Source organism: Anneissia japonica, unplaced genomic scaffold, assembly GCF_011630105.1.
Source record: "Anneissia japonica isolate Jap-2015-1 unplaced genomic scaffold, ASM1163010v1 scaffold287704_len1198815_cov201, whole genome shotgun sequence".
NCBI lineage: Eukaryota > Metazoa > Echinodermata > Crinoidea > Comatulida > Comatulidae > Anneissia > Anneissia japonica.
This window is the reverse complement of record NW_022731578.1, coordinates 559714-584817: the sequence shown is the minus strand read 5'-3', so window position 1 is coordinate 584817 and position 25104 is coordinate 559714. Positions and strand designations below refer to the sequence as shown.

Sequence of the window (25104 nt, the reverse complement as noted above, 5' to 3'; positions counted from 1 at the left end):
TGGATAACACTCTGCTTATGCGGTAATGTAGCACACTAAAAACTTCGGTCAGAGCGTACGTACAAATAGTCACTTCTGCCGCATTATCCACAGAAGCAGCTACGGTGTGTCAGACGGGCCTAGCCTAACCTAGTGGGGCCTAGTTCTGAGTAAATTTATGTTAAATGTAGAATAGAAAAACAAGAGAAGAGCACTATGAGTAACATATATATCCATGAACCACCAACGAATGGGAAGGTAAGTGAGGTTACCTAGGCCTAGACTCTAGGCCTAGCCTAGCTAGGCCTAGGAATGGATCTAGGAGGGACGTCACAGCCTAGGCCTAGCATAGGCCCTAGTGCTGCTGCAGTACAGTAGGTAGGGGAAGAGCACCACCGGTTGCTGGACAGAACGGCAAAAAACTAAAGCGGCAATAAGTCAAAATGGCAATGAGGAAAACGGCAAAAAACCAAAACGGCAACACTTTTCAACCAGAAAGAACGGCAATAAGTCAAAATGGTAATAAGTCAAAATGGCAAGACCAAAATAAAATGGCAATTAGGCCTAAGTCAAAACAGCAATAAACCAAAATTTATAGGCCTATGTTTATTTTTATCAAAACTATATTTATATTTCCATAATTTGTATTTTGTTAAGATGTGTATAAGAGACAGTACCCATAGTGTGCAAAATGTAATGGAATAATAGAGCCTTGATCTGTAGGGTTCCTAAAAAAAATAATGCCATTTAAAAATCTTCATACTCTAGAATGATATTATATTGTAATATATGTTATTGCTTTTGGGTAATAATAATAATAATAATATATCATACAAATTTAATAGTAAAAATATTGGGGAATTACAATGTAAACATTTAAATAGTTGTAACTTCAAAATGCAGACAAAATAAGGCTAAACAGTTTATGTCATAAAAGTAAAAAATGCGCGAAAGAAAAAAAAAATAAATAAATAACACTTTAAAGAAGAAGAAGAAGAACAATAATAATAATAATGATACAGTAATAATAATAATAATAATAATAATAATAATAACATACAATACAATTCAATAGTAAAAAGACTGCAATAAAAGTTTATGTCATAAAAGTAAAAATGCGTGAAAGAAAAAAAAATAATAATAATAAATAACACTTTAAAAAAGAAGAAGAACAATAATAATAATGATAATAATAATAATAATAATAAAAATAATAATAATAATAACAATAATAATAATAATAACATACAATACAAATTCAATAGTAAATAATTACAACCTTAAAATACAGATAAAATGAGGCTAAACAATATTATGCCATGAAAGTGTAAAAACCAGGAAAAAATAATAATAAATAACACTTTAATATAACATAGGCCTAGTCATGGATGTGTAAAAAAAAGAAACATACTAACAAAAAACAAAACATGTTACAGAAAATTATAAGCTGCTGCCCGCACCTGGTGGCGCTTCATTCTTGGCATTGATTTTGCACCTTTGCCGTGTTTGTCTATGCCTATTGTCGTTTTGGTCTATGCCTTTTGCCGTTTTGGTCTATTGCCGTTCTGGTACTTATCTTTGCCGTTTTTATTTATTTTGGTGTATCATCAGTTCAGTTTATTTCTCATCATCAAAACATTGTACAAAACAGATAAAATTCACACAAGGCAGGACAAAAAAATATTACAATAAAAGATGATGCAAGGATGGTCTTAACTCTATGAAAGTTTTCTTTAAGAAGTAAAACTTAATTCCAATGTGGCACTACATAAACTAATTATAAACATGAAAGTGTACAACGATAAATACGGTGAAAATGAGGCTAAATTGTCATAGAAGTAAAAAACGCGAAAGAAGAACAACATTAATAATAGTAATAATAATAATAATATTAATAATAATAATAGTATAGCATACAAATTCAATAGTAAAAAGATTGGAGGAATCACAATATAAAAGCAGTAAACATTTAAATAATTAAAACTTTAAAATACAGGCAAAATGAGGCTAAACAATTTAGGTCATAAAAGTAAAAAAGCGTGAAAGAAAAAAAAACACTTCAAAGAATAACAACATTAATAATAATGAAAATAATAATAATAAAAGTCATAATAGTAAAGATAACAACAACAGTACAACATACAAATTCAATAGTAAGAAAGATTGCGGGAACACATTATAATATACACAATATAAAACCAGTGAACATTTAAATAATTAAAACCTTAAAATACAGATAATATGAGGCTAAACAATTTATGTCATGAAAGTAAAAAAATGGAAAGGAAAACATAATAATAATAATAATAATAATAATAATAATAATAATAATAATAAATAACACTCTAAAATAACGAAATAATTCGTCATGGATGTGTAAAATGAAAAAAAAAAAACACGATTCAGAAAATTATAAACTGCTGCCCGTGCTCGGTGGGTCTTGGCATTGATTTTTGCTCCTTTGCAGTTTCGGTCTATGCCTATTGCTGTTTTTGTAGTTGACATTGCCGTTTTGGTACTTATTGCCATTTTGGAACTTATTGCCATTTTGGTTTATTGCCGTTTTGGTCATTGCCGTTTTGGTTTTTTGCCGTTTTGTCCAGAAACCGTACTGTATGCTGTAGTTAGTTTACCTACCACTCTGCTTGCCTATTTAATGAAATGAGTGGATATTTTAAACAGAATTGCTTTAAAGTTTCAAGTACTTTTCTCAATCAATTCTCTACTTTTATGTTTTACGTGTAGGTTCTTCTAAAAACCTCTTGCGGTGATATTGACATTGAGTTATGGTCAAAAGAAACACCAAAGGCATGTCGCAACTTTGTCCAACTTTGTATGGAAGGCTACTATGACAACACCATTTTCCATCGTATTATTAAAGATTTCATAGCACAAGGAGGTGATCCTACAGGGACAGGAGAGGGTGGCGATTCAATTTATGGGAAAACTTTCAAGGTAAAAATTACAAAAACAAAATTTTTTTATTGCCCACTGATCAGTAAATCAGTCATAATTTCATTCTAGATGATGATGGCTTTTTTGAACTTTTTAAAATGAGTGTTAATTAATTTGTTGGTTCCAATTAAAAACATTTTATTTCATTCAAGGATTTATTCAGAAATTACATTTATTTAGGATGAATTTCATTCAAGACTCAAGTTTGTTCGTCGTGGTTTGGTTGCTATGGCTAATGCTGGTCCTAACGACAATGGCAGTCAGTTCTTCTTTACTCTAGGCCAATGTGATCATCTCACTGGTAAACATACTATATTTGGAAAAGTAAGTAAAAACCAATCAGCTGGCCCACCTTGAAATGTAATCAACTCTGTGTTTTTAATTTCTTTATAAACCTATGTAGTGATTGATCCATTTTAACTATTGTTTATTGTAGGCCTAAGCTAAATATTGTAAATATTGGTGTGTATTCTTATAAAATCTATTTTTGGTATTTCAGCCTTCTTTTATGTGTGTCATTATGTTTTGTCTTTAACTTATTAACATGTAGGGAGAACAATTGGATAGTTATATCCAGGTCTATGGCTACAGCGGTCAGCACTGCACTGAAGAATTTCAACCATCACTGGGTTAAAATTAAGCCTAGACAACCAGCACAAAATTCAAAGAACTGTTTGAAAAAATGAAAAAACCTACAAACACTTAGATTTTTTCTAGCTGTTGTTAACCCTGGTTGTATCACAGAATAGTGACTTTGGTATGGAGAAATCTGCAACTTTGAATTACATATAATATTTTCAACTTAAAAGTGGTTTCAGTCACTTTTTGGAGTTTAAATGTTTATTTTTCCTTTTGAAAATTAATAGAAAATTTATTTCTTTGTTTAAAAATAATGTTTAGAAATAACTAACTATGTAACCATCATGGGAAATGGTTTCAGGTTGTTGGCAATACTATCTATAACTTGGTGAAGTTAGCTGATGTACAGACAGATGGGGATGACCGACCAAACTTTCCACCAACTATCAGGTCAACGGAGGTAAATACAGTAATCCTAATGAAATTCATCCTTTTACCCTATCCAAAATATTGAGAGAAACATTTTTTTTGTAATAATTTTTAATCAATTTAATATAATTTTTTGCTACACAAATTAGATAGCTACTAGTGGAGCTGTGACTGGGTGGTTACAATGCTTGCTTTTAATCTTAGGATTAGCTTTAGCTTTTTACAGTGCTTGCTTTTAATCTTAGGATCTCTGGATTTAATTCCTCTCAGTCACAGTAAACAGGTTTTTTTTTACTAAAACAATTTACTCCTTAAGCTTCATAATGAGACTTAATTAAGCTTGTCATATGTAAGAAATTGCCATCTAGAAAAGTCTTTATTTTTACTAATTGCATATCCATTGCAATTTTACCTAAATAAAAATAATTTTTTAAAAACCACGGAGAGAAACAGAGAAATAAAAGCAGCATCCACCAAGTAGATGAGGTTGTATGAAATGTTTGGACATTGATCAACATGCTTTATGAACATGGTATTTCTTCAAAAGATGCAATTATATTATACATTTTTCAAAGGTTTGAAAGCAGTCTGCTGCCCTCTAACTTTTAGTAGTCACCATTAGTTAGTAGTTTATGTTCACTTTCATCACTGGTGTAACCAATATGTATATAATTCCTGCAACACTGCTTGCTTTAATGACTGATTTATTGACTGGCTTGATTCCAGATGCTTCTGCATGCCTCTCATATTGCTTCTGAGTAGATGGCAGATAGAACTGGTGAAAGGCTGCAGCATTCAATGACTACAAACATAGTACTACGACTTTGGCTATGTTTACATTTTGTGCAATTTTTTGCAAGTTTTCTATCCATCTAACCAATATTTCTTATCACCCAACTTTTTTTTCTGCATTGAAGGCCTTCTCAAGATCTACAAATACCATACACTTCAGTAATTGTGTGTTCCCTCAGGTTTTTTAATACATCCTGTTACAACATTTGACCATTACTGTTTCTATTCCAAGCCTTACAATGATGACATCCTATCTCACACCACTTTTACATTGTCCAGAAAGTACACTGTACTTAAATTCTCAAAATTATTAGTGTTTCAGGCACATTGTATTTCTTAGTTATGAATTGAGTTCATTACAGACTAAAATTGAGTTCAGAGTTGTTCATCAGGTGACAGAAGAGGGTTGATTGATTGACATTTTCATGTATTTGTTGGTATATTTTGAGAGATATACAGTATTATGTGTTGTCACAGTGTTAAAAGCAAAATGCATTAACTTGTCATAATTGCCATTATTGTTATTATGATGATCTGTTTGCAGTGGAGGATGTCTACACCCATTGAGGAAATGCATACCAACTGTTGTTATCCACATTTGAAATGAATTATTCCAAGGCATGGCCACAATTAGTTGTCAGTTTCCATCAATAATATGATTGTGTTGTATGTTCACAATGCAAGCTGAGTACTCAGGGACAAAGATGGTGTACTACAAATCCTTTGGGATGTCATACTTCCTGGCTTTCTGAATTTTCAACTTGTTTTTTTGGTAATTATGTTGTAGCAATTAATTTCTAATTCAAAATATGAAGGATATCTTTAGGTAAGAGGAAGGTTTTTCAAAGTATTTAAATTTGCATGGGGTTCTTTTAAAAATTGTAAGGATGTGCTTTTGTGTCAATATTTTTAAAAAGGGACATACTGTATATATATTGATAGATATCAATATAATTGTACAATGTTTGTTACGATGCTGATATGTATAAATGATTTGTATGTTAAAGATTTTATGTTTGTTTTTTAAGGTATTGGCTAATCCTTTTGATGATATTGTTCCACGAGAATCAAAGAAGAAAGAACTTGAAAAAGATGAAACTAAATCAAAGAGCAAATCAAAAGCAACAAAGTAAGAAAAAAATCATACTAATATAAATCTTTGCTACAAGATCTTGAGTTGTGAATTCACTTATTAGACGGATTCCATGGCTCATTTGATGATGACTGGGTTCACAAGATCTTGAGTAGTGAATTCACTTATTAGACGGATTCCATGGCTCATTTGATGATGACTGGGTTCACAAGATCTTGAGTAGTGAATTCACTTATTAGACGGATGCCATGGCTCATTTGATGATCACAACTGGGTTCACAAGATCTTGAGTAGTGAATTCACTTATTAGATGGATTCCATGGCTCATTTGATGATGACTGGGTTCACAAGATCTTGAGTAGTGAATTCACTTATTAGACGGATTCCATGGCTCATTTGATGATGACTGGGTTCACAAGATCTTGAGTAGTGAATTCACTTATTAGACAGATTCCATGGCTCATTTGATGATGACTGGGTTCACAAGATCTTGAGTAGTGAATTCACTTATTAGACGGATTCCATGGCTCATTTGATGATGACTGGGTTCACAAGATCTTGAGTTGTGAATTCATTTATTAGACGGATTCCATGGCTCATTTGATGATGACTGGGTTCACAAGATCTTGAGTAGTGAATTCACTTATTAGACGGATTCCATGGCTCATTTGATGATCACAACTGGGTTCACAATTTTGAAATAAAACATCAACCTTCTTCTAAACATGATCTTTGTTACTCTAAATCATTGTAATATTCTGAGAAGCCAACAATCTCTTGTTGGCTGGTTCTCTACTACGGTGGTTGCCAACCTGGGGTCCTGCTATCGACGACTGGGTTTTGATGTATAACATCAAGCTTCTTCTAAACATGAACTTCATCACTCTAAATCATTTGTAATTTTCTGAATCTCTTTTAGGCTGGTTCTCTAATACAGTGGTTGCCAACCTGGGGTCCTGCTATCTTTAAGTCTTTTACTAATGGTTTTTATCTTTTTCTGAAGAAATTTTAGTCTATTGTCATTTGGAGAAGAAGCTGAGGAAGACGAAGAGGAAGTTAATGTTGCAAGTAAACAGATGAAGACTAAAAGTAAGAGTGCACATGACCTCACAGATGATCCCAAGTTAAGCACCCAAGCAGCATTAGATGTTGAGTAAGTTGAAAGCTAGTCAATTACTTAAATACAGTATGCAAGTAAGCAGTCAGAATAATGATTATCATTTAAATTATAATTTATATATCTATGTTGATTTATCAACATAATGATAAATATGATTTATAATATGATTTATTTGTAATATGATTTATTTATAATATGAATTAAATATGATTCTTATATGATGATATATATTTATATTTAAATATGATTTATAATATGATGTATTTATAATATGATTTATAATATGATTTATAATGATTATCATTTAAATTATAATTTATATATCTATGTTGATTTATTTTATTTTCTAAGGAATTTACCCCCTGCAAAAAAGCAAAGAGTTGATGAAACGGAAGAGATAACTGAAGAAGACTACAATTCTTTTATGATGATATATATTTATATTTAAATATGATTTATAATATGATGTATTTATAATATGATTTATAATATGATTTATAATGATTATCATTTAAATTATAATTTATATATCTATGTTGATTTATTTTATTTTCTAAGGAATTTACCCCCTGCAAAAAAGCAAAGAGTTGATGAAACGGAAGAGATAACTGAAGAAGACTACAATGAAAAGATGAAAGAGAAGATAAAAAATAAGTTAAAGAAGGAAGGAAAAGCAAGCACTGTAGGTGATAAAGAAAAGGGCGCAAGTAATAGTAGTAGAAGGTAATTTCCAAGAATATCCTTGATTTTTGAGGATGACTGTTGGTAATTGATCATATTTATTGTTGTTGCTATTGATGCTGATTGTGATATTGATGGCGAGGATTATGATGATAAAGAATTAGATGTGGAGGATAGCTATGAAAATAATGATAAGCTATTAAATGATAAAATAAAACAAAAGTGATTCCAAATATAGAAAGTGAGGCCATGTTACTCAACATTTCGTCTTTATTTAGTCATCATCAGGAATAACATATTAAATGATAACGAAAATGAAAACAAAATAAAAGCTTCTTATGAAAATGATGGTGGTGATGTAAATAATGATGATAATGACATCAAATGAAAAAAGAATTAAAATTCTGATAAAAATTATGATAATATTGATGATAACAATGATGAAAATTGTAATGATGAAAAGTATAAGTGATGTATAACCATCAAAATCATTAAACACTGTCAACCATATAAGAGAAGAGAATGGGAAAGGAAGCTTATGAACGATGATCTAAAAAAACGAGTACTATAGCCACATAATTCCATCGTTACATTACATAATTAAAATTTGTCAAAGCTTACATTATTATTGTATAGGTTAGTTTTTAATACTTGATTACAGAGAAGCTTTACAACAAGAAGCTGAAGACCTGAAACGAGAACTATTAGGAAAAAAGAAGAAAGAAAGAAAAAAAGATACTTCAGAAGGCACAGATGAATTAAAAAATGAAGAATCAACAGATGAAAATGCAGATGAGGTAAAGGAAGGACAAACAGATATGATCAATGAGTTTAAAGATCAGAAGAAAAAGTTCAAACATATGAAGAAAAAACAAGCAAAGGGAACCTCACGGGAAGAACAGGTGAAATTTCTATTGTTTGATCTTAAAACAAGTTCGTGTTTGCATATCATTCATAAATGTGTTTGTATGATAAGAAGATAAAGTAACCCATGTTAAGGCTGTAGCAGTGCCTTTGCTTTACTGCTCGGCCACTTAACTTGCATGTAGGTCAAACATTTGAGAACCCTATAGGTGAACATGTTCGTAGAAATGCCATAAGGTGGTAACACTCGCAAACAGCTGATCACTGTGTCATGGTAAGCAAGTGTCCCAAAGTCTAGCCATCATTCTGAAAACTATTCAGTCATCATGAAAGAGATTAGTAAATTCTCTAAAACTGGTTCACTCTCATTTGGTTAATGTCACATTTATTGCTGTCGTCTATAGTATGATTCAGAATATACATTACAGAAAACAATCAAATCTGTCCCATCAGTGATGTAAATGATTTGATACAGTCACTTTATTATGATTTTCAGAAGTTAAAAACTGAGTTTTAACTGTTGTACAGTCCTAATCTGTATTCAAAACATTGGGAAATATGACTGCCATGCAAATAGCACTTTTCAGCAATGCATATAAAAGTCTACAAGCAAGTAAATGCTTGTAGACTTAAATATGCTACCTCAAAACCAAAGGGTCTCAGGGTGTTTACATTTACATACAGTTTATTTTGGTGTGAGCCAGCCAACTGTTGAGAGGAAATATTAAACCAAATTCACCAAAATTCATCTCTTACCAAATTAATTTGAAAGCTTTCCCCTATTATCTGTGAGACTAACAATATACTGTTCTTAATGCTAACTTAAACCAAACTTTAAAGTAACATCACCAAAGATTGCCATTCTGAAGCCTGCCCTCATTAGTTTAAAATGAAGAGACTGGTAACTTATGTTTGCAATATAACGAGTTGCTAAGTATTAAGAAACATACTGTATAGATTTGACAGCTTTGATTAATGTATTGAATTTGAATATTAATGAGGGAATGAACGATATTAAACAATATAGTAAACCATGTCTTCTATAATTATTTATAAGTTGACATAATTCGACATCACAAAGTAGCACCCAATGAAAGCTTATCAGCTATTCTATTATAAAATTCATTTTTAGGTAAAAATTGTTCAAAATTAATTTAATGAAAGTACTAATGATGTGGATAAACAGCCGGTTAAGGCTTGCGGATTAGCTGCACTCTTTCCTGCTACTGAGGCTGATGTTTGTAATTAGATTCACTTTTTCAAAGAAAATGACAAATTTAATCAACCAATTTGTCTGAAACCCTGCCATTTTTGACAAGGTCATCTTTGGTAAAGTATATTGTCTTTTTATTTAATGGTTACATTTTTGAAGAAATGTATACTGATACAGTAGCTGCTAGATTAATTGACATATGCCCTCAACTATTATATTGAGGTGATTTTTCGTGTAATTGTATATCATTCAGTACTTTCAGAACAAGTGGTCCTTGACAGGAAAATGTAAGGCAATATACCGCCTCTACGCCTCAGTTGAGAAACTGATTGCTAACCAAAAGTTATGGGGTTTGAGTAATAATAATAAATATTGAATCCTACACTTTATATCAGTGGCACACACTATCAAGTGGTGCGTTCACAATAAAAACATTCAACCAACACAGTACATTCGTACCGGTACACTAAAGCACAGTCTAGTATAAACACGTATGTTATTCAAAAAACTATCATGTTTCTTGTTGTTTATAACCATACTTTTATTAATGACATCAAATAAATTTGATTTGTTCAATACATCTTTTGCATTTGTATTTCTTCTACTTGCAGACTCTCGCTATTTTGGCAAAGTTTCAGAATAAATTAATAGCCGCAAATGAAAAGACACACGAGGAAGGAGAAACGGAAGAGGGAAGCAAGGAAATAAGTTGGTAAGTTGATAGTTGAGTTGATACTAAAATCTGATTTCACCTCAAGCAATTACTGGTGAACCTACATATTTCTTTGCAAGCTGGTGTGCCAAGTTCAAGTCAAATTTTCAAATGATGGAGTAGTTAATTCTATTGATGACTGATATGGACAATACAAAATCAGTTTGTATTTGAGATTTTGAATATGATGGTGAAGACTAAAGAATGTATATAAGTCAGTCCAGACACTCCCCTCCCCCCCCCCCCACCTGCTACTTGACAATTTGAGCAGCAAATTGACTGGAAGTACGCTCAAGTAGTTGAAATTAATCTGATATTTCTTATTTTTGGCCAGCTAGCACCCCCCCTCACTGAATCATCCGAGTCCATCCACCTTTGTGGCTCCTATCAACCCCCCATGTCAATATTCCCAGATGCACCACTGCTACAGGCCTGTCATACCCAGGGGTTCCAAATTGGAACAAGCCTCGTTTGGGAGATTTGGTTAAATTAGCTTTCTTAAAATGTCTAATTTGATTTTGCTGCACATGGTGATAACTAATGCCAACTTACTTCAGGGAGACAATTGATAACACAGTAGTAAAAAGCAAGCAAATATTTGCAGGAAAAGGGTTAGTGTACAAGAGGTTTCTGCTTACTGGCAGGAGTGGGAGAGTAAGACCCCCATTTGTAATTGTACTAAACAATAGTTACACCTACAGTAAATACACCAAAGTATCACAATGCAAGTTTTTGTTGCCCCTTCCCCCCCCCCCCTTTAAACAGCTTGCTCTCTGAGGGCCTCTGTTTGGTGGTTGCTTGCTGGGCACCTGGATGGCTGAGGCAGGGTAAATGTTGCTCCAGTTCGTTTATCTGGTCTCCTAGGGAGTGGTCCCGGCATTGTGATAGCGGTGGCCACAGATGCTAGACCCTCAGAGAGCTGGATGCTGGGGACGTTTTTGTTTTTATTTTTATTGTTTAAAGTAAAGATTGTTGCTCGACACTTTTGTTGGGGCTGCTTATGGCTAGAAACTCAATTAGAAACTGATGGTAATAATAATAAATTTTTAAAATGTAATAACAAGTAGAAAATAAAAAAAAGAATAGAATACCACACAGCCTGATAATCAGACGCAAAACTCAGCGAGCTCAAGGGGCAGAGCCTTCAAATTGAAGTTAGCTTCTTAATAAGAAGATAAAGTAGAAGTGTGAGGCCATCCCAATCTCTGGAAGACTCTTCCAACTCGCAGGACAGTTTGGATGGGAGCACCGCATCATACCTGTATTAGCCTACAAGTATATTGTTTTCTTTATTTGACTGACCATGGTAAAGTTATAGTTGGCCCATTTACTTGTAATAACACAAGGTAGTATGCTTTTGCAGACCAAGGTACACCCACTTTGGCTGGTGTTCTTCCTGACATTATGCAATGAATTAATAACAACCCAGTGGCGGATCCAGGAATTCAAAATAGAGGGAGCCCGGGGAGGTACTTTCACAGATGGAGAATCTATACCACCTCAGTCCCACCTTGGTTGGGGCTGAGATAAATTTGTGATTATGGCGCCTCTAGATGGCTGGAAATTGCACTCTCCAGATTTAAAATTTGAATATAATTTTTATTTATATTCCATTAAAAAAAATTTTCTAACAATTTAGGGGAGGTCCAGGCGGCTGGGACCACCCTCCCCCCCACTTAAATCTGCCACTGCAACAAGCAACATGAAGTGAAACCTATGCAGCAAGGACATTGACCTCTCAATCATCTAGCCTAATAATTCTACACCCTTACCAAGCAAGTAGTTGACTCATGCACTGCAGAGGGGTGCTGCACAGGGCAATTTGATTGGTTAATGGATAGTGTGAAAATGATCATGGTATAATTCACTTTCAATAATATTTAACAACTTAAACATACTGCTCAGCTGTGTGAGCTATATAGGAAACTTTGAATTAGTAATAGTAGTGTGCTGTTAGTTACTACATTTCTTAAACATCTCACTCTTCGTATGTTTTTTTATTTCAATGATACTGAATGATAACTGACACATCTATCTGATAATTTTCACTATAACTTTGTAACCATTCATGAACTACAAAATAATATGTCCAGTAGTTTATTTTAAACCTCTTTACTGGTCAACATTCATGAAGTAAAAAATCAACTATGTCGTTACTTTTGCCAAATCTCCGAAATCAATCTCACTTTCACAGGGTCTGGTTCTGTAGCCCTATCGTTAGAACTTTCACATTTTTCACTTTTACCACTTCAGCCCTGGTACAAGTCTCAGTAGCGTCAAGTCATTTTTTTCTTTTTATATTTCATTATTCTTAAATTTTTTTTGTAAATTCATAATTTTAATATTTGTCAATATGTTAATGAAGAAAAATCTTATATTTTGTTATAAAGATATAGCCAATCTGTTTTTTGTTTATTTTACATTATTTCAATTCAACTCCAACAGTGAGTTCAACCACACCACTTATATGTATTAAATTCTGTTGATAGATAAAAACACAAAATAATATTTACATAAATAGGTTTCTGTAAATTTATTTTATTAATCTAATGTCAATTACTTTTGATTATAATTTCCTCCAAATCCTACTTTTAAAAACTACATGAAATTTGAACCAAAATGATTTCTATATATTTCTTAGTAGATTTAGAAGGAAGTGTGTGTGCAGATTTAAGGCAAGGATAGCAATGAAAACTTTAACAGTGCTAACACAGAGGAAGTCTTCACTATATCAATGCCAAAACTAGAGAAGGGAAGGGGTAAGCTCATATCCCCTCGTGATTCCCATGTGCGAGTGGGGAAATGTCAAAGCAGATACATGGACCCAGTTTCCTGACCAGTTTCTAGTGCAGTTTGCTCTACTGTCAAAAAAAATTCAAATTCTATCGCACTTTGTTAGTCTGCCAGAGAAGCGTTTTTATTTACTGTATGTCGGTATATACTTATGATTGATATATGTGTATATTTACCATTTATCAAAATATATCCTTTCTTTGTTCAAAATTGTTTTTATTGTGCATGAGTTAAATGTTGAGTTAATATACAGTGATAAAACCAATACAACAAGAAGAAAATAAGACAAAAGTTTATGTTATGATTAAAATCAGTGAAAATTATATTTTTTTAAATTTCTCCTATTTAAGAGAGCTACTATATTTAATTTTCAATTCAGTTTTATTAAGCAATATCATCTTTGTAGCATTTTCTGCTAAATTGTGATAGATACATAATGCCATATAGTATAATAATGCACTATAACACAATATATTCAATATATTAACATTAAAATGAAGCTAAAACTACCAAAATAGAAGAAAAGAAGAAAGAAAAGAAGAGAAAATTGTATATATTTGTGAGTTTAAAACAAAATGTATATTTTTAGATTGGTTATAAAATACAACACATTTTAACTATGTAAGCATAATATGGTTTTTATTGAATCAAGTTATACTTTTGTTAGTATATTTTATGATCCAAATTTAAAACCTAAAGTGTAAATAATATTTTTTGAAAATTTCTCATATATAAGAGAATTTTTATTAATGTTATTAGTGGTTTTTTAGTCTTGTTATCAAATACAAACACATTATAACTGACTGTGCGAACATAACATGTTATACTTACAATAATTAGTTTATGTGGTTCAGGATGTTTGTAAAATTCCTTTTAATATTATTTGAGATTGACTTGGCAACAAAAATCAATTTAAAATTTAATGATTATACAGATACATTAGAGGTTTTTTTTTTATTTTAATAAATGCGTGGTAGTTTACATTAAACATTCCAACATGCCTAATATACTGGCAAGTCTCTTGTGGGTTCTTACAATTTGAAATGGAACTGTTTATGAAACATCTCAGTAATTCTGTGTGTTATCTCTTGGTTGCAGGCAGCAGTGTTGCTAAATTTAGATCCACCCAACAGTGAGTTTTAATTAACGGTTCACAAACCTAAAAGCCAAAACAATAATATTTTGAGAATTTCGAGTATTTTTCACAAAGTTAATGTTTTTTGTGACAGACAAGTGATTGCCCAATAATGTATTTCCATATGATATGCCTTCTACTATCTTTATTTCCATTCATATTGTCCAGTAATGTCTTTTCATACAAATTGCACTGTTTATCCAGTGTTGATTGCTGTAAAGTCTTTCTATGTGGACTGTACTACTCTTTTCCATACAGACTGCCTAGTCCATTCCATATGGACTGCCAAGTAAAATGCTTTTCCGTAGGGATTTGCTCTGTACTGTCTTTAGACATGCCCTTTTTTATAAGTAGTTTAGCGAACCCGCCACCCCGTCAGTAATGATTATTTCAAATAACAATCAAATTTTATTTTTGGCCAATTAACACACCCGCCCCCCACAAAATATGGAATTTCAGAAAAAAAATTTAAGTTTTTCTTTATTTTTATTGTGCACGCCGCTGCTTTGAAATCTCCAAAAATTTGCTATGGATATTTCTTTCTAATTGTGTAAGTTTAAAGCATTTGTTAGCATTCAACAATAAAATTTTATTTTTATTTTCTCCTCTGTCTGGATGTTTTTGGGAAAACTATTTGCTAAATAAGAAAACAAAATTTGATTTTTGTTTTTTTTCTGCCCTCCTCTGATGTTCTTTAAAAATATATGTTTGTGAAACAACGTATAAAAAAAGTGATGCCTTAATCATAGAGTTTGTTTGTACGATACATATTTCTTCATGGATTGCCCAGTATTATTTTATTTATAGAGATATTTAGCCTATTAATATCTTTATAGATATAAGTAGCAGTCTATATCCACATTCAATTCAATTCAAATAAACATTTATTTCTTCCTTTCAAATCAAATAAAAAAAAAGGATCAAGATGATACAAGTAAAAAAAAAACCTGAAAAGGGCAAATACAGACTTTGATACCCAACCTTGTGGATTGTGACATACTGTCTGCTATTTTTACCCATGTTTTGCGGTATTACACTGTAGATGAGTATGTTTAATGTAATACCTTGCATCATTCACTCAGAATTAGTTGAACTATATATTTTAGGGTGTTGTTATTTCAGCAGAGAGTAAATGAGTAAATCCACCAATTCAATTAGAAAGTGCTGGCCAATAAGGTTCCTGAACAAGCCCTTAAAATATAACATCTGCAAAATGCACATGATATGCATTAAATACTGATCATCTTGATATTAAAAAGGGGTGTTGAATTTCACCCCAGGTATCACAAATACTTCCCAGCTATTAATTTCCCTGTGAAAAATATGCGGTATATTAATGTACAGCCACTTCATAGCTCATATCCCAGAGAGGGGTAAATTTGTGCCTGTACACTAAGTACCTCAATTACAACCAATTTCCTTTTTGGAGAGTGGAACATACCACAGCTGTAGCATATTCATCATCACTTGAGGGTGTTACCTGTACCCCTCAGCTGTTCTTACTCAATCTGAGTGTTCTCTGTACAGGCACATTTAGGTTCCTTATGGGCTTGTCAGTGTGATAGCAACAATTGCTTTTGCTTTAGGCAGTGTCGATATTAACCCAAGGTTATATTAATTGAGTATGATATTCCACAGTGTCTATGAATCCTAAAGGGATCCCCTCTTACCAGATACAAGCTTACCCACAAAATTTGACATTTAATATGGTGTACACAAACCATAAAATCTGTCCCATATTAAAATAGAGTTCACCATGTGTGTTAGCATTTCTATTTATATCAGTTGGAAGTGAAGTCTTTAACCATATTTCTATTCTTATAATTATTATTATTTTTATTATTTTTTTTGTTTTCATTATTTTTTATTACTTCTATTTTTATAATTATTATTTTTATTATATTTGTTGTTTTTGTCATTGTTATTGTCATTATTTTGATGTACTGTTAAAAATTTGACGAAAAAGATTGGCAGACCGACAGAATACTGGGAGACAAGCACTTCCTAACTGAAAGCAACGGTGCTATCAGAGGTCCCAATTCTCTGGAACTCCTGCTAAAATCTCTTGAAACTAACCCATCTACTGTTTGCATAATTATAACATACACACATACCAACGACCGCAAAGAAGAGTAATAATATAGCCATTTATACAGCATGATTTTACTATTGTATTAATAATTGCACCTCTGAAATTTTCTGGTTATAGGTAAAACTATTACCATACGTAATGATAATAAAATAAGGAGCTCACAGAAGTGGAGCTTGTTAATGGAATTGTTTTAAAAACAAAAACCTCTTAAAATAAGAAAAGTTGTAGATTGATGCTATACAAAAATTAAAGTCAAGATGGTGTTTTTTTTCATGGATACTTACTTTTTTATATTTTATATTTAATTTCTTGTAGGATGAGCCACAAGTTTGAATGTGACAGTCATGATATTAAAGTGAAGGATGCCAACGTCCAAGATGCAGACACTTTTGATATATTTGACCCTAGAAATCCAATGAATAAGCGCAAGAGAGACAATGCTGCAACCAAGGCAAAAGTCAATAGGTTAGTAGTTTGTTTGTTTCATTTGTTTGTTTCATTTATAGTAGTAAGCCCTGTATAAAGTGCTCCTGGTAAAATTGGTCCAAAAAATGACTTATTATGCAGTAGCACAGTATTATTACTGTAATAGTAAAGTAAAGGCGTTTTAAACAGGTGGAGGATGATTTAAAAGAAATAATTAACTTCATATTCATATATGCTCTCTTGAACAAGGTCGTATATGCTCTCTTGAACAGGTACAACATAGAATCACTGAACTCTGTTTTTCAAAAGCAAACCTTTCTAACAACTATGTTTCTATTCCATATGGCATCTGCATGTCAACCCTGGGGGTAATTAGTATTGAAAACAGATTCAAATACCTTGGTATATCATTTGTGGATAAAATGCTTATATAAAATGTATGACCTTAATATAAATAATATAATTAAAATAAATAACAGACATGATCCCACAAAATTCCTCCACACTCACTGCCGCACAAGAATAGCAATGTATCATGTTTTTAATTTGTTTTCGTTTTATTTCAATAATGATAATATTTGACCTTCAACTTTTTTTTTTTTTTTTTTTTTTTTGCTATATTTTTTAAGTGTTGCTTTTTAACTTTTTATGGTAATTTTTATAATACCTTTTATGGATTCTCTGTACAGCAACTAAATTTTAATGCATTTTAAAACTAAATATCTTAATTTTATGTACACATTATTATTTGTATATTATTTTGTTGGATAAGGGTTGGAGAGCCACATAGAAAGTGATTCATTTTGGTATTGGCAATCTGGTCCACCTCCTAAAAACATTTCAGTGATCTTGCTTTGTGTATTGTTTTTTGAATATTGTATTTTTTATCAAGTGAAAAAATAGATGAAATTAAATGAAAAAAAAAATAAAAATAACATTTATTTATTTCCTCAGTAACAAAATCAGTTAATTTTTCAACATAAAGAAATCCAAAATACCATAGCTTAGATGTAACAACTTTGAAACAAATAACAGGTTCACCTGGCCTGACTTTGCCATTTTTTCACTTTTAATCTAAATATTTAAACATCCTATTTTGAATAAAGGTGAATATATTTAGGAAATAATCGGTTTCACCGATCGCTGTCTTACCAACCGCTGTCTTATCAACCGCTGTCTTACCAACCGCTGTCTCATCGTGATCAGAGAAATTCTAGTGTGAAATACTTAATAAGGAACAAGCTAATTCACAAAAACTTGCCTTTTCCAATAATAGTACATCACACTAAGCCAGAGCTAAGAGAAACTTTGGTGCTATGTTTCCTGAAAGAATTATTAATCCAAGCTCTTCCAGCACTCAGAATTCAGCAGAATGTAAACATTATATTTTTATAATGATTTTAAGAACATTTTACAATTATTTTTATCAATTTTCACATGGACTTAGTCTGACACAAATACAAGGTATGCTTTCAACATAGGAAATAAGTTTTTTTTTGCTTTGAAGTTTTTCTAATTATCATGTTTTGTTTAATTTGATGTAGTTTATGAAAAATAGCATAATTTCAAAATTGAAATAGTTGCTAAAGGGGAAAATGGAACGGTAGAGTTATATCTTTGATTGCCATCTGCTTTGCATTGTTCTAACTACAATCACATTACATTAATTACGTTAGTTGCTTTCAAAATGGTAAAGTGAGCCCTCTATTGACACAATCTGGATTACAGATGGGTTAGGTTTGTTGATTGAAGTTCAGTAAGGTGAAACAGCTAGTAGATGTATGTCAATGTCATGACGTGAACACCCTAATCTACAGCTGCCATAATCGTTAGTTTCCCTTTGTCATTACTGTGGATTCGTGTCCCATAATCGGTTGTTTTTAGACCTCCTTTATTACTTCTTGTGCATAACTTTAAGAAGAATGTAGAAAATTTAAAAAAAAAATTATCCTTGTCTTGAGTTCCAACTGATGTGAAAGAATATGTGTTAATACTGACATACTTTAAAATGTTGAAGACACTCTTTTCTTTTCATATTTAACTTTCATCCTTACATTTTTATCGTTTAATTTCTCTCTGGTATTTTCTTCTTTACTGTCCTCCTATTTCCCTCTACCTTATGTATGAATGTTATGGCACATATGTAGATATTTTGATTGGATAGTTCCAGTGTAACTTAGCTTCAGTTTCGTTGTTGGTAATTTCCTATTAAGCCCTGTTCAGACTCAAATTTTTTTGGTAAAAAACATGTGATATGCCTAAATATGGCCAGGATGACAAGACATTATGACCATATATAGGCACATCAAGACTATATATGGGGATACAACAGTCAAAGAAAATTTGATAATGTGGATGACAGAGCTTTAGATATAAAGTCCTTCAGACCAACATCACAAGGTTTTTGAGCAAATTACATGTGGCAAACTGTGGATACTGTAATATAAGTAATATACAGTATTGGATCTATTGTCTAGATGTATATACATACTTCTCCTATCTTACAATAATTGTGCTGTGCTTCCAGATGATTTTTCTTAGTAGTATAGTAAAAATATGAAACAAGAGTTAATTATACAAGACAACCTTTGCAGGAGCTCATGACCAGGATTCCTTAATTGGGTCATCTAGAGAACCAGAGGTCTGGGGTCAATTAGGAGTAACAAGTAGGCATGGCTAAGTGGTCCAACTGGGGGTTCTGACCTAAAGAATCTGGCCAATTTTAGGCCATTTTAACCTATTTTACTGAATAAGTTTAGGGCTGGATCATAGTGCAAATCACTTCACAGCCTGTCAGCTGTGCCAGCGGTGGGGCCAGAAATTTGCCGTCAAGGGATCTGATGAAGGGGTCCAAACCTGGGGCCGACAAGTTGAGGGCCCTGAATAAAAATTCCTGGTAGGGTTTCGGGGGATAGATTTTATGGCTTAGTATGGTCTAAATTGTGCTTTTAGACCACAATTATTATGGATTAGCAATCTAAGTAACTATATATGGATAGGCAAATTTTTATTTTTGATCCGACGACCTAGTCGTGGCATCAAACGACAGGGGGATCCAAGCCTGTCCGACGGGGTGTCACCACCACTGAGCTGTGCAGGTTGGGATATCAAGCATTGCCGAGAATGGTCAGTGTGTCTGGGACTCAAAACTAAAAGGTTGAGAACCTGAAAAGCCTTTCCTAAAGGGTATGATCACTACTAGAATAGATTCATTTATGATCCCTTGTAGGTTATAGGTAGAATATAGTATTATGATCACAGATAGGAAGGATATAGATCCACTTTGATCATTAAATGGTTACAACTATAGTTTCAATGGTCAATGGTTGTGCACTTGTATAGCGCATATAACATTCGTCTCTATGCGCTCTGTTTCACTATTATATGATTTCTAATAGGAGGTCTATAGTGTCATAACAAAATATGAAATTATTTTTGGGAATTTGAAAAATTAAATACAAAATTAGAATTATTATGAATTTAATTTGAAAATTAACAAACTTTTGACTAATGCTAATTTTGTGTCAACTCTTGGGGCATAAATTTGTCAAAATTGGTTACATTTATATGTATATTTTATTTTTTTGAGGTACCACAGATATCCCTTAAGTAATTAGGTTGTCAAAGGAAAGAAGTAGTAAATTATAAATTGATTTAAATGTTGTATTAAATTATGTTACAATGCTAATTTTTTTTTTTATGCATGAATCATTTGACTGAGATGATTTTAGCAATAACATTTAGCCACATTAGATGTTTACATATATATTATATAATTAGCGTAAATTATATCATTCTGAATTTGATTAAACTTTGAGAGTGGTCTTAATCGAAACAGAAGGTCACAATTGGACCTACATTTTTTAATTTTCTCTTGGCACTGTTGGTTGAAAGCTATTTCCATTATTGTTACATTTATTATATCTGTTTATTTGAAAAATTAATTCCTTAATTGCATGTTATGAATTTAATTATTGGCTTGAATAAGGAACTTGAATGTGGTTAGAGTGGTTTTTAATATTTAATTGGAGAGAATAGATTTCTTATGCTACAATGTTTATGTGTAATAACTGATAGTTTGGAACAGTTCTGGACTCGGGCTGAACTTTGGACTCAAGTTGCAGCCCATCAGGTTGTAGCTTAAGCCTCGAACTGCAGTTTAGCGCCTGACTTCTTCTCACTCATAAATGCTTATGGACACGCTCCATATTATCTTTCTTTATCCATCAAACAACAATTTTCTTGATGTTCCACAAGACAGTCAAACTCTTTCAGGTTATCTATTCTAGAATCTATGCTCCAGTACATATTAGTACTAGCCAACAATCTTTTTGTTTTGTGCTCCAAAATTATTGAACTCTCTTCCACCTAATCTCCAATCAATTTCTGATACTGATGCATTCCAAGCTCCTTAAAACTAATCTCTTCAATAATAAGAGTGACAAATTATGTTTTTTTTAACAGGCGCTAAAGGAATTCTTCAATTTACAATTATTTATTTATTAATTGCAACTAAAGCCGGGCATACACCCAGAACATATTTCTGTTGAGCATGAGCACTGATTATTGATAGCAGTCTAAACAGGTCATTGTTGAAAACAATCCATTTGTTCACTTCTTGTACTATAATCTTAATGGATCACACTCAGCTTAAGGACTCCAGTATCGGGCAGATAAAATTTCCTTCCATTTCCTTCCACTGTCTAATGACATTAAATACCTTTAGAAAGACTTTATCTGTGGTTTTCACAACATTTGGTTAATTGAAATCAGAAAGTTTTATTTTTTTACATTTATTTGGAGACGTCATTAGTAAATATAACATTCATGACAAGAGATCCTTGAGTATGGCTGATAATTTAAACTTCACTTAACCAGTATTTATAGACACACTTGTGTCTAAGCATCAATATATGTACTTTCACTATTGTTATCAGTTTGTAATCATATTCAATAAACTGCATGTCAGCTGACCTATTCGCCAGCTTGTGTGACGTTAATCGTCCACCCACCAAACATGATGGATTTCATGTGTATTATGACATGCTGGGTCATATGACTTATCATGTGACTGCTACAGTCTTTTGGCAGTTATTCCTTAAAGATACAGTCTGGGGTAAACTGGAAAAACTTCAACTAAAAATTCAATTGTTATCAAATTTTTATCAAAAGATAATTTCCTGTATTTTTCAATTAGAATGTAATAACATATTTGTGCTCGATAATTTCTTTTTTAGGTGAAATGATGATTATGTGGTTTTTAGCGATTTAGTAGGGATGGAGAAGAGGAATGGACGCAGAAAGTTCTTAACTATCGACTGTATCTAGTGAGATAATTCTTAACTATTAAAGGTAAATATTAAAGGCATCTAATGAGAGTGGTATACTTAATGTCATTGGTTTATCTATCTCAAATTGATGAAGTACAAGGACTGTACATGCCACACACATGCTGTGAAAATGGTTGTCATTGACATTTCAGAAGATGTGATGCTATATATTTGTTTTAATGCCAATAGAGATAATATTCAGCCATATAACAATGAGTTATTATTATGGTCTGCTTTATAGACCATTTTATTTGGTGTGTTTTGAAACAGCGCCATTACGTCTGAAGATTCACTGTGGGACAGCAGGGAAAACAACAGATGAGATCCTTTTTTTTAATTACAGTATGTAAACATTAAAATAATATCTTACAATTTAGCCTTGTGTCTATTATCAGTATAGGCCTCTTTTCCCATTTTAATATATTTGTGCTCGTTAATAATTTTGTATTATAGTTTAATCAATCCCCATGATGGATTCTTAGGTTGATGACGTGCATGATGGACAAGTCTTACTCATGACCCATTTTTACTCATGGGTGGAGGGAGACAAACATGGGTAAAGTGCCTTGCCCAAGGGCACAAGTAAAATTCACAGCGAAGGTTTGAACCTCCGACCTTAAGGTTGAGAGACCGAAACCGCTGCACAATATCGCCCACAATATATATAGTAGAGTGTTGGGTGTTAGTACAGTAAGAGCCCATTGCTAATAATATTTTGTCCAGGCTTACTATTCTAAGTTAATATTAAATTAATATTAAATCTATACATAGTTATATATTAAGGCTGGGCTAGTATTCAATTCCAGAAGTTCATTGCTTATAATACAATTTAACTTAATAAATGAGATTAACCATTTTGTGCACTCTGATTTATACCATTGTCATTCAACTTCATGTGATGGCTCTCAAGTTATTTGATTTGATTGCTGTAATTTGGCATGGGCCAAAAATTAGATAATTATTAATGTTTGGCACTTGATTTTCTTGACAAAAATGACTATAAATTTAATGGAACAGGTGCTAGAATGTCATTTCGCTTATGATAAACTATATTATTTTGTAAATAATTTTTAAACAAACTGTTATTGAACATCAAATGTAATTGATCTTTTCTAATAGTTGTACTCAATCTTGAATAAAAAATAATTATAAATATTAATAGATGATTTGATTTTGTGCAACATTTTTTTATTTTGTAAAATCAAGTTTCTTTGATTGTGTGTAACCTTTAAGACATTTGTATACTGGAAAGCAACTAACTACTTTCTGTCTAATCACAGTAGATAAAAAAAAGTTGTGCAAACCTGCCTGCATAAAAAAATGTAAATAATTCCTTGTATCAACCTAAGACAAAATATCTCAACCAATCATTCTGGTAAACGCCAATACTTTTAAGTGTTTAAGACTTACTTAAGATACAGTACCCAAAAAACAAGAAGACAGAATTCAAGACATTTGTTTTAGTATTGAAGTAATGATCTATGCATGGCCTTACAAATGAGTGGAAATCTCTACATCCAACTAATACCTCAATTATTGACTTTTCTGAAAAGTTTCAGCACAAAAGGAATATCATGTACAGTTAGACTCTTTTGGGTTTAATACTGCTGTAGATGTAAAACAAGTTGGAAAGATTGTGTTACAGTGCAACACAGTTTGGCATGCATACATGAGTGAGTTTTCTGAAGGTATGTGAACTGATCTACTACCAGATGGGACTAAGGTTAGCTGGATGCGCTACCAAAACCATCTAGTTATTTAAAAATATGTATTCATGGGGTGGGGAGCAGATATGTTGGGTAGAGTGTGAAACTGGATACTGTCTACCCGTATATAATGAGTCTTTGTTCAAATTCCCTAATTTTAGGTTTAAACATTACTCTAATTTGTTTTTTATTTGTAAATGGTATATTTATTCAATCAAAGAAATTTAAAAACATAGTAGTATGGACACGAGTATGATTAAAAGGCTTAAAAACATTGTAATTGAGTTAAAAACATAAAAAGCAAAAAAATTAACAATTGTCAGTATTGCTCCTGCAATATCGTTCAGATATCTTTGAGGGTTTTAAAGGTAATATTTCACTTCTAACTTCTAAGAATTTATCAAGCTCTAAAAATGAGGATGCATCATCATAGTGATTATAATTATAAAAACAAACCACCCTCGCCCACCCCAAAAGAAAGAAAATAAAATAACATAAAAGCTTCTTGAGCTAAAAACTGTGAAAGTAAACGATTTTAATAATATCAATAAAATAATCAAATGTTACTTATGACTAGATTTTTAATTTAAAATGTCTGGCTTCGTTCCTTAAAATTTTATGAAATGGTATCGCTTCTACATTATATTCTTTGGAGACTTAAAAAGGAAATATACCCTTAGATTAAATTGTTCAATAATTGAAGCACCCAGTATATGACACAGCAAAAACCAATACTATCTTGAATTGATAGTCTTGGCAGTATACTTGATATGACATTAAAAGTTAGTAGCTAACATCGCTACTGTGGAGCGTTGAGTTCGGAAATTAAGTATTACTAGTTTAAACACTTTTAATATGCCAGCTGGATGCTACTCAAAGCTAAAAGTCTCTGAAAAAACAGGAAGGGAGTTACTGAGCATGGGTCTCCAAGGAAATCTACGTACTAGCACCTGCCAGTGGAAATTTGAAAAACCTCTCTCGCACTAACAGGAAATTGGAGATGTGATATATAACGAAGGGGCCCGGGCCCCGGGTTTGGGTAGATGCTCGGTACTAAGAATGGCAGGCTTATGATTGTTTACCTTGACCAATCATTGAAATTATTTTAATAGTTGTAAATATGAAACTTGTTGTTGATGATAATTTCCAGTCCAATCCATAATATAACTGACAGCAACCTCTATGATGTGTTTTAGTTTATTGCC

General features: G+C 32.1%; 1 protein-coding gene across 1 annotated transcript; it reads left to right on the top strand.

Moving 5' to 3' along the window:
* The first annotated feature begins 74 nt into the window (after nucleotides 1-74).
* Nucleotides 75-23359, top strand: LOC117115439 (spliceosome-associated protein CWC27 homolog). The gene is made up of 11 exons (XM_033259236.1): nucleotides 75-237; nucleotides 2725-2934; nucleotides 3115-3258; nucleotides 3875-3973; nucleotides 5763-5863; nucleotides 6831-6980; nucleotides 7506-7670; nucleotides 8290-8530; nucleotides 10317-10417; nucleotides 16753-16902; nucleotides 22101-23359. Exons 1-11 carry the CDS (start codon nucleotides 196-198, stop codon nucleotides 22102-22104), a joined length of 1407 nt encoding a protein of 468 aa, XP_033115127.1. The 5' UTR covers nucleotides 75-195; the 3' UTR covers nucleotides 22105-23359.
* Nucleotides 23360-25104: the final 1745 nt, after the last annotated feature.